Raw genomic sequence first — 12,647 nt, forward strand, 5'->3', positions numbered from 1 at the left:
ATGGATATCATATTGAGACAATAGATGAGAATAATCTTGAATATCTCATTATTACCAAAAATGTCTCTGGCCAGAAAAGGGCTATTGAGAAGTTCCCATCTTTATCTTGTGGCCTGTATTGGACAAGAATTAGTGCAATTGAGGCACATTCTATTGTAAACCAAAAGGTTACTGATTCCAATACTTTTGTACTTTGGCATGATCGATTGGGACATCCTGGATCAATTATGATGAGACGGATTATAGAAAACTCAAATGGGCATCCATTAAAGAATTTAAAGATTCTTTTAAATAATGAATTTTCTTGCACTTCTTGTTATCAAGGCAAGTTAATTATTAGACCATCACCAACAAAGGTTGGAATTGAGTCCCCTGCGTTTTTGGAACGTATACAAGGGGACAATTGTGGACCTATTCACCCACCTAGTGGGTCGTTTAGATATTTCATGCTCTTAATAGATGCATCTTCTAGATGGTCTCATGTGTGCCTATTGTCATCACGCAACCTCGCGTTTGCAAAATTAATGGCACAAATAATTTGATTACGGGCGCAATTCCCCGATAATCCAATTAAGTCTATTAGACTTGATAATGCTGCTGAGTTTTCATCCCAAGCATTTAATGATTACTGCTTATCAATTGGGATAAAAGTGAAACATCCTGTAGCTCATGTTCACACTCAAAATGGCCTTGCAGAGTCTTTAATTAAACGTATGCAATTGATAGCAAGATCGTTACTCATGAAAACGAGGCTGCCCACTTCTGTTTGGGGTCACGCCATTTTGCATGCAGCAATGCTAGTTCGTCTCGGACAGACAAATTATCATAAATATTCCCCGTTACAATTAGTTTTGGGTCATGAACCTAATATATCCCATTTAAGAATATTTGGATGCGCAATATATGTGCCTGCAGCACCGCCATATCGCACAAAAATGGGTCCCCAAAGAAGGTTAGGAATATATGTTGGGTTTGAATCGCCCTCCATTATTCGCTATCTTGAAACATTAACGGGGGATTTATTCACTGCTCGATTTGCAGACTGCCGATTCGATGAGACACTTTTTCCAAAATTAGGGGGAGAAAATGGTGAAACCAACGGGAAATTTGTGAAAAAACTCATCATTGTCTCATCTTGATCCACGTGCCTCTATTGTGAAAAAGAGGTGACAAAAGATTAATTCATTTAGCAAAAAAAATAGCAAAATGGCAAATGCCAGAATGCATTTACGGATCTGAAAAGGATAACAAAATCCATATTCCTGCAGAGAATGTTTCCAATCCGATTGATGTCCCTATTGGACAATCTTCTAGTGTCATAGCTAAATGAGTCAAAAGCACGCCTAAAACGTGGCAGACCATTGGGTTCCAAAGATCGAAATCCTAGAAAAAGGAAAACAAATGATTTGGCACTACGAAAGAGTCTCATGAGAAGAAATCCCCGATTTAACAAATTCTGAGATTCATGAGGGAAACACACTGAGACCCGAGACTCAAAAAAAATAAGGAAAACTATACGATAAATCCAATCATATCGAGACAAAATTTGAAGTCGATTGATATAGTGGTGGATATAGTCTTTGCATATAATGTTGCATATAGCATTATGAAAGATAAGAGATCTGAACCTCAATCTGTTGGAGAAGTCGACAAAGACAGATTGGCCAAAATGGCAAGAAGCAATCACATCAGAGTTGAATTCACGGCGAAAACTGAATAGTTTTGGGCCTATAGTCCAAACACTAATGGTGTTAAGCATGTGCTATAAATGGGTCTTTGTACGCAAGAGAAATGAGAAAAACAAGGTACAAATATATAAGGCACGCCTTGTTGCACAAGGATTTTCACAAAGGCCTGGTGTCGATTATGAAGAGACATATTCACCCGTTATGGATGCTATAACTTTCCGTTATCTCATTAGTTTTGCTGTCCATGAAAAGCTTGACATGCATTTAATGGATGTGGTTACCGCCTACCTTTATGGCTCACTTGATAATGAGATATACATGAAAATTCCCGATGGATTTAAAATGCCAAACGCACATAATTCAAAGTCCCGGGAAATGTTTTCAATCAAATTGCAAAGATCTTTGTATGGTCTAAAGCAATCAGGACGAATGTGGTATAATCGTCTTAGTGAGTATTTATTAAAGGAAGGCTATCTAAATGATGCCATTTGCCCATGTGTTTTTATAAAGAAAACAACATCGGAATTTGTTGTACTTGCCGTATATGTTGATGACATAAACCTTATTGGAACTCCTATAGAACTCCAAAAGGCAATTGATTATTTAAAGAAGGAATTCGAGATGAAAGATCTCGGAAAGACAAAATTATGTCTAGGTTTGCAAATTGAACATTTGGCAAACGGAATTTTTGTTCATCAATCTGCCTATATAGAAAAGGTATTGAAACGGTTTTACATGGATGCAGCACATCCATTAAGTACTCCGATGGTTGTTCGATCACTTGATGTGAATAAGGATCCATTCCGACCTCAAGAAGAGAATGAAGAGCTACTTGGTCCTGAAGTACCATATCTTAGTGCAATTGGTGCACTAATGTATCTTGCTAACACTACGAGGCTTGACATAACTTTTTCAGTTAATGTCTTAGCAAAATATAGCTCTGCTCCCACAAGGAGACACTGGAATGGAATCAAACACATATTGCGGTATCTAAAAGGGACTACCGATATGGGCTTATTTTATGGCAATAATTGCAGTCCCGATCTTGTTGGTTATGCCGATGCTGGGTATTTATCTGACCCACACAAGTCTCAGTTTCAAACAGGTTATGTGTTTACCTGTGGAGGCACTGCCATATCTTGGCGATCGACTAAGCAATCAATTGTGGCTACTTCATCTAATCATGTTGAGATAATTGCTATTCATGAAGCAAGTCGAGAATGTGTGTGGTTGAGGTCTATAATACATCTTATTCGAGACAAATATGGTGTGAAATGTGACAAACTACCCACGATTTTGTATGAAGACAATGCAGCATGCATAGCTCAATTGAAGGGAGGATTCATAAAAGGAGATAGGACAAAGCACATTTCACCGAAGTTATTTTTCACACATGATCTTCAAAAGAATGGTGATATCAATGTGCAACAGATTCATTCAAGTTAATATGGCTGATTTGTTCATTAAATCTCTACCAAAGATCTTTTGAAGATGGTGCACAAGATTGAAATGCGAAGGCTCAAGGATGTGAATTGATGCTCTCATCAGGGGGAGTTAATGCGCGTTGCACTCTTTTTCCCTTACAAGGTTTTGTCCCACTGGGTTTTGCTTGCAAGGTTTTTAACGAGGCAACCAAAAGGCGTATTGTTAGATATGTGTACTCTTTTTCCTTTACTAGAATGTTTTTCCCACTGGGTTTTAGTTTAGTTAAGGTTTTAACGAGGCACATTATTTGTTAAATAGACATTCAAGCAGAGGTGTTATAAATAGAATTTTATTTATGGTGAATGTCTATATTTAGAAAGATTCTAGGGTTCATTACTTGGTGGCTAAATGACCCTCTCCCTATAAATACATGGTTCTATTCCATTGTAATTCATCCAATATCAATAAAAATTCCGCTCTCTACTTTTTTCTGCAATACTCTTCTTCTTCATTTATTGTTTTATAACATAAAAGGAATTTTAGATAAACATATAGTTAGTGGGTACATCAACACGATATGTGCAGCAACTAGACATGACATAGCTGCTATAATTTGACTGCAACTCTAATTATACTTATGGTTCAAATTACTTTTTCCATTTCTCTTTAGAAGTTTTTCAACATAAAAAATAAACAATAAAAGAAATAAACTGTGGCTAAGAAAACACCAACGTTACAAAAAGACCAATAAAATAGAGCTCAATTTTCAACACGACAAGAAAAGCAAAAATCCAAAAACCTTATCAGTTATATCCACCTCATGTATATTTCTCCTATCTCTTTGGATTTCATTTCCACACATCAGCACTCAAAACACACTGTAATAACCCCATACTTCTCTACACTTTTGTAAAATCTCCGATCAAATCACCACCGCATTTCAACTAAGATTCCGGCAAAAACATGGCGGCCACAGCTGCCACAGCAGTAGCTTCTTCATTCTCCACTACTCTTCATTCTATACGTTCTAAAACATGGCCTAATTATAACTCTGATCATCTCCTCAAAATTTCATCCACTAGAACACCAAATATTACGTTAGTATTTTCATCATCATGTGAAGTGACTTCAGTTTTTAAGAAGTGGAGGGTGGTGCCGAGGTTGGCGGCTGCGGTGGCGCAAGAGGAGGCAGCGGCGGTGACGGTGGAGGAGGAAGAGGCCGAGGCGGTGGCGGTTGAAGAGGAAGTGGTGGTGGAGGAAAAAGGAGGAGAGGGTTCTGAAGAGAGTAGTAGTGAAGGTGAAGGTGTGAATACTAAGCTTTATTTTGGGAATTTGCCGTATCTTTGTGATAGTGCACAACTTGCTGGAATTGTTCAAGACTATGCTACTCCTGAGCTTGTTGAGGTATGTACTTTACTAAAATTTGGAATAAAAGAAAAAAGCTTTTAGTTTTATAAGGTAACTGCTTGCTTTATAATCGTATATGTGATAATTCAACCCAATTTAAGAATGGATCAAAATAAAGCTTTTATGTTTTCTTGTGCTTGGTTAAGAGATTAGTGGCTTAATCTATAAGATATGTTGGGTGTGAGATAACGTCGTATATTGATATTTTAATAAGTAAAAGAAGATACAAATAATAAGGTGTAGAAATAATCTCAATGGTGTGACACATTTTGAGAAATAAATTGTGCAGACTTAACCAAAAGAGGACTATGTTACACCTGCCAAAAATATTTTTGGGTTGGCTTGGCCTAAATATCTTGGTTCATGTACTTTCACCTAGGTGACCTAAATATGTTGATCAATGATAGTCTGACTGTAACTTGTCTAGGAGTAAGACAAGGCATAATTGTTGTTTATATACTTTCACCTTGGTTTGTGTAAAGAAAAATATGTTAAATTTGATTCAAACTGAAGTTTTGAGTTCTCTTTGGGTTACCCTTGAGGCGAAATCTAACAATTCGGAAAATGGTACACCTTCTCATGGAGATGATGTACACCAGGGATCTGAAGTGTTAAATTAGTTACCTATTTTTCACTCCATTGTTTATATACAAATATTATTTTCTTGCTAACGACTTGCACCGGATCAGGATTGAATATTTGAAATCTTATTATGTTATAGTTACTTCATGAAGTAGATTAAGTGTTTGATCTACAGGCTAGGTTCCTGTATCCAATTTTTGAACCACATTATATATCTTCTATGTCCAGGTTCTTTATGATAGGGAAACAGGTAAAAGCAGAGGATTTGCATTTGTGACAATGAGTTCTCTTGAAGATTGCAGAACAGTAATCGAAAATCTAGACGGAAGAGTAAGAAATTAATTCAATTTCCTTTCGCGAATCACAAAATATTTCTGAATTTGAGCTGATTCGAGGCTATAAAATTGAAGCAAGATTTACTGATTTCAGGAGTATGGTGGGAGAACCTTAAGGGTGAATTTCTCAGACAAGCCTAAACCAAAAGAACCCCTTTACCCAGAAACTGAACACAAACTCTTTGTTGGTAATTTGGCCTGGTCAGTCACATCTGAAAGTTTGGCACAAGCATTTCAAGAATATGGAACTGTGGTTGGAGCTAGGGTACTATACGATGGTGAGACAGGGAGATCTCGTGGCTATGGTTTTGTGAGCTATGAGAATAGAGAACAATTGGAGAATGCCCTTCAAAATCTTAATGGAGTGGTATGCATTTCTTGAACTTACTTTTTGAAGCATTTCATTAGTTTAGATCACTTCTTGAGAAAGGATTAATAGCCTGTTTGGCCAAGCTTCTTTTTGGCCAAAAGTGTTTTTTTTTTTTTGCCAAAAATTGAGGTGTTTGGCCAAGCTTTTGGAAGGAAAAAAAGTGCTTTTGAGGAGAAGCAGAAGGAGTTTTTGGAGAAGCAGAAAAAAGTAGCTTCTCTCCAAAAGCACTTTTTCGAGAAGCACTTTTGAGAAAAATACACTTAGAAACAGTTTTTTAAAGCTTGGTCAAACACTAATTGTTGCTCAGAAGTGCTTTTCAAACTAATTAGCCAAACACAAACTGCTTCTCACCAAAAGTACTTTTGAGAAAAGCACTTTTGAAAAAAAGCACTTCTCAAAATAAACTGATTTTTGCAGCTTGGCCAAACAGGCTATAAGTTATATATACTAATCGCGTAAAAAAATTATACTAGTAGTCAGTGGAATTTAACATATTATAACAAGTTGGTTACTGTTATTATTAGTGGAGTCTTGGCGTAACTAGTAAAGTTGTTGTCATATGATTTGGAGGTCACGGGTTCAAGCCGTGGAAATAGGCTCTTGCAGAAATGCAGGGTAAGACTGCATAAAATAAACCCTTATGGTCCGACCCTTTCCCGAACTCTGCACATAACGGGAGCTTAATGTACTGTGCTATCCTTTTTTATACATATTTTTACATCATTAGTGCGTAAAACTTAAATGTCGGATTTTGTCCCCCAAACTAGAAGAAGATCACTTCATGTTCATACTTTGGACTGCTTTTTTCAAAAGAAACTATCTGAAAGCCTATATAATTTGTTGCTTCTAAATAGGGGCAAATCCAACCATTATAGTTATACCTAGATTTTCAGTATAAAATTCACTAAAATTACTTTAAAAGTTGAGCTATTTATCCATAATTCAAACAAAGTGATGTGTTCAATAGTTGAAATCAAAATCTTGAATCCATATAATTAAAATTCAGGATCCGCCTTTACTTCTAAACCTGGTTGTCATTTCTTGAGAAAATGAATGAACTTCTACAATTTATGCCCCTTTTGTATTTGTGCATTTCAGGAACTGGATGGAAGGGCAATGCGCATTAGCTTAGCACAAGGGAAGAAACAATAAGATGGACAAGATTCATGTATATTAGTTGTAAAAGTTGAAAATTTGCCATCAATAGAAGAATAATGTTTTATTGATGGATTAAGATGGCTAAAGGCTTTAACTAGGACTAAGGGAGATGTACCATTTGAATTACATCTTCCATAGGTTGAGCTTTCTTTCTTTGTTTCTTTACTGCCTTGCATAATTTAGAGATATCATTGTTCCTTTCATATTTTAGAGGAGCTATTAATGTGACTCAAACTAATTGGCAGTCTTATTATGTCACAACCCAATTTAGGATCATGATCGCGCTTAGGAGCAAGTGCTCTCAAGTAAGCCTCATCGATAATTTACAAAAAATCGGAAAGAGTTTCCCTTGTTTTAGGACTATCTGAAAATAAACCTCTCTTAGAAATCAACAACACAACCAACCTATATCGACCAAACAAGTTATAATCCTCATTCACCAAATATTTCCAACACAATAATACTAACTTCATCTCCAAGTATACGATAGGAAAGTCTAATACGAATCACAAGTCTATATCAACAAAAGAATACTTATGACACTCATAAAAATGACTATGGAGCGACTCTAAGAGTTTCAAGAAAGAGATTATAACAAATAAAATAAGAATTTTTGCCCACGCGAATAAATGCGGGGCTCACCGGGAACTGCCAACTCGTGTACTCTAATTAACGGAATTCTTGCCTGCGTCTACTGCTGTCTCTGTAAAACTATTAGCGGTGAATGAGTCGCTAGCTCAGTGAGTAAAAATACTTAACCACAACCGTTTTAATAGGGGACAAGTCAGAAAAAAATGCTTGTATCATAATCTCCAAATAAAATGCCCTTTTTAAAACGGTAATAATAATCAGTCTCATCATGTGTTTCCTGTAACAAAATCAATTTAATAATTCAATAATAAACTCGGTAAATAGTGTCATAGCAAATCTTTATATTTGGGAGGTTTCCAGAAAAGGATCATGTAATATGTATCACTGTATGGACCTCTTCGTAAAAGGAGTCAAATATAACTGTAGGTCCCTACTCGAGGAAAAACCGTAACTGTATGCTAGTTCTACCTTCCCGCTAGCGAGGGCTATAACTGTACTCGGTAATCTGTAAATACAAGGTGCACCAGGTCTAACGAACCCGCCGTTAGCTACGGGATCCTTCAAAGTCTCCTCCCATTTATACTTTTTCTTGTAACCAGTAAATATCCATAAGAAAGCATTTTCAAAATAATAAAGGGCATATCAATTCTTATCAAATCATGTAAATCCATTTCGGTAATGGTAACCCATATCTCAAGTAACAGTAAAACATGTCTAATAACAGTGAGAATATTTTAAATAACGGTAAACATCTCCAGTAAATTGTTCAGTACCATATCAAGTAAAGGACTTGTCCCACATGCATTTTCAAACATTCGGTAACATATTTTATTTTCAAAATAACGTATAAACCCTGCAGGTTATGAAAATACAAATTGTGGTAAGATTACTACTCATAGTACTCGTGTCGAAATATCAAACTCGTCACCTCGAGCGATCTGTATGATTTTCTTCAATCAATCTATAATCACACCAATATCGATATCGTGTTAATTTCTTTGCTTAAGCTAATTCATGGCTAATTTAGATTACCCAAATCCTCAGAGTTTTATGTTCTACCATCAATTTGCCGAATTATATTTCTCTATACTATGAGTAATTCAACTAGTCTATAACCTATCAATACCAACTTACTCGTATATTAATTCTTCAATATTTTTCCTTTATCCCAGATTATGCCAAACATATGTATAAATCTAAATCATATAGGATCACTGCCAACAATAATTTCTTTCGTACCTAACGCAGTTACATACACCGAGATGATAATCTTAACCAAATTGAAGTAAGAAAATTTACCCTCTGAATTGTAAAATAATGCCTTCAACAAAAGCCTTTGAATCTCTGTTTGATCCTATAATTTATTGATACTACTATATACAAATGGGCATTAAGAATTTGATTTATTTTCATATGAAACTGTTTCTTGTCCTCACGTAGTGCCTTACAAGCATTCAAGATTCTACACTAGACTAAATTATTTGCTATAAGATTAAAAAAATACTTATTCATCTAATGAGAATCCATGTTTGTACTAAATTAAAAGTAACGTAAATTTATTTGTTTCTTCTCTTAGTTAACAAAATAATCACTAATATTATGCTAAGTATTGAGTAAAGAAAATCTCATATATTCTTATGACTCTGTAGAATGGATATTCTTGGAACAGGTAATGATTGAGTTGGGATTTCCTATTAAGTTCCTCCAATGGGTGCTTACATGTATGAAGACCGTTTTCTACTCAATTATCATCAATGGAGAACCTGCTGAACCATTTCCAGCTGCAAAGGGATTGAGACAGGGAGACCCCATGTCTCCTTTCCTCTTTGCAATTGCTATGGAGTACCTGAGTAGAAGCTTGAATGGACTGAGGAAAGAAAAGGAATTCAAATATCACCCAAGGTGTGCTAAGCATGGCATAACTCATCTGAGCTTTGCAGATGATCTGCTATTATTTGCAAGGGGTGACATGACCTCAATAACTCAACTACAACACTGTCTTAATCATTTCTATGCAGCTTCAAGTTTAAAGGCTAATCATGAAAAGAGCTCAATTTTCTTTGGAGGAGTTACTCAGTTGGTAAGTGATGAGATAGTCCAGAAATTTGGTTACTCTAGAGGTACACTGCCAGTTAAATACCTTGGAGTACCCCTAACCACTAAGAAGATGTACATAGCTCAATGGCAGCCACTTATTGAAAAGATGGTGGCAAGGATCTCTTCATGGACAACAAAAAAACTCTCATATGCTGGAAGAATTCAATTAGTAATCTGTGCTATTTGGTATTCAGGCTTATTGGTCTCAACTGTTTCTAATACCTAGCAAGGTACTGAAGACTATTGAGGCATACTGCGGAAGCTATGTATGGTCAGGAGTTAATACTATCACAAGAAGATCTTTGGTGGCATGGGACAAATTGTGCACACCTAAAAGTGTTGGGGGACCGAACCTAATCAACCTTAAGCTATGGAACAAAGCAGCAGCAGCAGCAAAGAATTACTGGGATCTAGCAAATAAAGAGGACAAGATGTGGATCAAATGGATTCATGCATACTATATAAAAGGGCAACAGATATCTAATATGCCAATACCACAGCAGGCATCCTGGCTAGTTAGAAAAATGATAGAGGCAAGAAGATCAGTGACAACAATTCATATCCAGCAAAAGCAGAATAATAGCATGATCAGACAGTTATATTTGGCTATGTTGGGACAATTACCAAAGGTAGAATGGAAGATGTTCATGTATGGAAATGAAGCAAGGGCAAAAGCTAAGTTCACTATGTGGCTATACTTCCATGACAGGATGCTAACTAGTGACAAATTGAGTAAATGGGGATGCAGGTGGACAGGGAATGCAGTCTATGTCAAAAACATGATGAAAACAGAAATCATATCTTCATTGAATGTGAGTATACTAAGAATGTTTGGACAAAGCTACTGAAATGGATGCAAAGGCAACAACTGTGGGCAACATCCTGGGATCAACACTGGCAACGGGCAGCTAAGAATGCAAGAGGGAAATCAAGTAAAGCAGGAATATTCAGAATGGTATATGCAGAAGCAATTCATGAGATATGGAACGAGAGAAACCTTAGGATATTTGAAAAGCAAAGCAAGAAAGCTGAAGACTTAGCTAGGAACATAGCATGCATATGTAATGTTAGAGCAACAAATCAAAATAGGCAGCTTATACAGAATTTTCAGTTTTGATGTAAATATAAGTAGAGAGGAAATGAGTACTGTAATTACATGTATAGGGGAGAGAGATACATCTCAAAGACAATAGGCTGAGTATGTAAGCCAACTATGGTTTTGTAATGCTTCATTGGTGATTAATGAAAATTCCTAATTACCAAAAAAAAAAAAAAGACTTATATAAATTACCATGGAAAAAATTTAGGATTCAATTACCTAACTTATTCTCCTCCTCCGTAAATCCCTTTGCTAGAAAAGAGAAAAACCCACTTTGTGGTTTTGCCTTGGATGCTTCTGTGCGTTTTTTGCTTCTGCCGAGTTAAATTTCTTGCCCCCAATTCCTTTGATAGTTAACGTAGGGCTTTGAGCCTAATTCATCTCTTATTGTACTTTTTTTTCTTTTGGTTAGTTATTCTTTTTTTTCTTTTTCTTTTTCTTTTTCCTTTTTTTACAAATTACTTAATTACCCTGTTGATTTTTTTTTTAATGAGGAGTATTACATATTAGTACAAGCAAATTATCACTTTTAGTCCGCGCCTAAATTATATACATTCGATAGCCGAAAAAGTAGTATTAAATTTGTCTAAGTTTTGTATATAACATGTAGAATGTATATATATACAAAAAAATATTAAACAAATATACATTTTTTCGATATTTATTTTGAGAGCGGCTATACATTGTCATCTTCGCCATAATGTTTGGGATGAGTTTCTTGTACAAATAAACCGACGTACATTATTATTCCACAGAAGTTGCGAAAATAAACACACCAAAAACATGTGTTGGACTAAACATGCTTTATTATAGTGGCAATACATGCTTAACAGTATGGATTATTATACTATGAGCAACACTTAATTAATGATACACAAATTGATGTGGCAGATTAATAATAGTTGCTATGGTGTCATCATCGCCTTTTAACAACTAAAAAATGCTTAAATTCTTGCATTTGTACTTTTGAAAAATTAATGTGGACATGGAAAAGGATAATGGGTACGCAATTTTTTTTGCTTCTTGGTTATAACTTATAACAATCACTGATACGAAAGATATTTGCAATTGTCCTTTAGAAAAGACAAATAGTTAAACAGAACATAATAAACGATTGAGGTATTGACTTTGACTTTAAACTTAATCTAAATAATAAACTCTAAAATTCTGGTACTCGTAAGAATTAATTTAGTAATTCTTTCGCATTAAAAGTAGTATTCAACATTTATTCATCGTCTTATCATTCAAGTGATATTAATAAATCTAAGGGTGTGTTTGGTACGAAGGAAAATGTTTTCCATGGAAAATGTTTTCCTAGAAAATGTTTTCATGAAAAATGAGTGGTTTTATCACTTATTTTCTCTTGTTTGGTTGGTAAGTGGAAAATATTTTCCGGAAAATATTTTCTATTGTTTGGTTAGAGAGTAGAAAATAGTTTTTTTAGGAAAATATTTTTTATGCAACTCTCCTCACCCCCTCCCCCCTCCCCCCTCCCACCTCCCCCCTCCCCCCACCCCTTCCCGAAGTCTCTAAAAAATTGNGTATTGACTTTGACTTTAAACTTAATCTAAATAATAAACTCTAAAATTCTGGTACTCGTAAGAATTAATTTAGTAATTCTTTCGCATTAAAAGTAGTATTCAACATTTATTCATCGTCTTATCATTCAAGTGATATTAATAAATCTAAGGGTGTGTTTGGTACGAAGGAAAATGTTTTCCATGGAAAATGTTTTCCTAGAAAATGTTTTCATGAAAAATGAGTGGTTTTATCACTTATTTTCTCTTGTTTGGTTGGTAAGTGGAAAATATTTTCCGGAAAATATTTTCTATTGTTTGGTTAGAGAGTAGAAAATAGTTTTTTTAGGAAAATATTTTTTATGCAACTCTCCTCAC

General features: G+C 35.3%; 2 protein-coding genes across 2 annotated transcripts; both read left to right on the forward strand.

The window, feature by feature from the left end:
- LOC109232382 (RNA-binding protein CP33, chloroplastic) lies at window positions 3,946–7,203 on the forward strand. The gene is made up of 4 exons (XM_019398123.1): window positions 3,946–4,517; window positions 5,331–5,432; window positions 5,532–5,804; window positions 6,906–7,203. The coding sequence occupies exons 1-4, from the start codon at window positions 4,077–4,079 to the stop codon at window positions 6,957–6,959; spliced, it is 870 nt and encodes a 289-aa protein (XP_019253668.1). The 5' UTR covers window positions 3,946–4,076; the 3' UTR covers window positions 6,960–7,203.
- Window positions 9,229–10,770, forward strand: LOC109232696. The gene is made up of 3 exons (XM_019398444.1): window positions 9,229–9,636; window positions 9,848–10,282; window positions 10,402–10,770. Exons 1-3 carry the CDS (start codon window positions 9,229–9,231, stop codon window positions 10,768–10,770), a joined length of 1,212 nt encoding a protein of 403 aa, XP_019253989.1.

The sequence above is a fragment of the Nicotiana attenuata genome, chromosome 9 (assembly GCF_001879085.1).
Source record: "Nicotiana attenuata strain UT chromosome 9, NIATTr2, whole genome shotgun sequence".
Lineage (NCBI taxonomy): Eukaryota > Viridiplantae > Streptophyta > Magnoliopsida > Solanales > Solanaceae > Nicotiana > Nicotiana attenuata.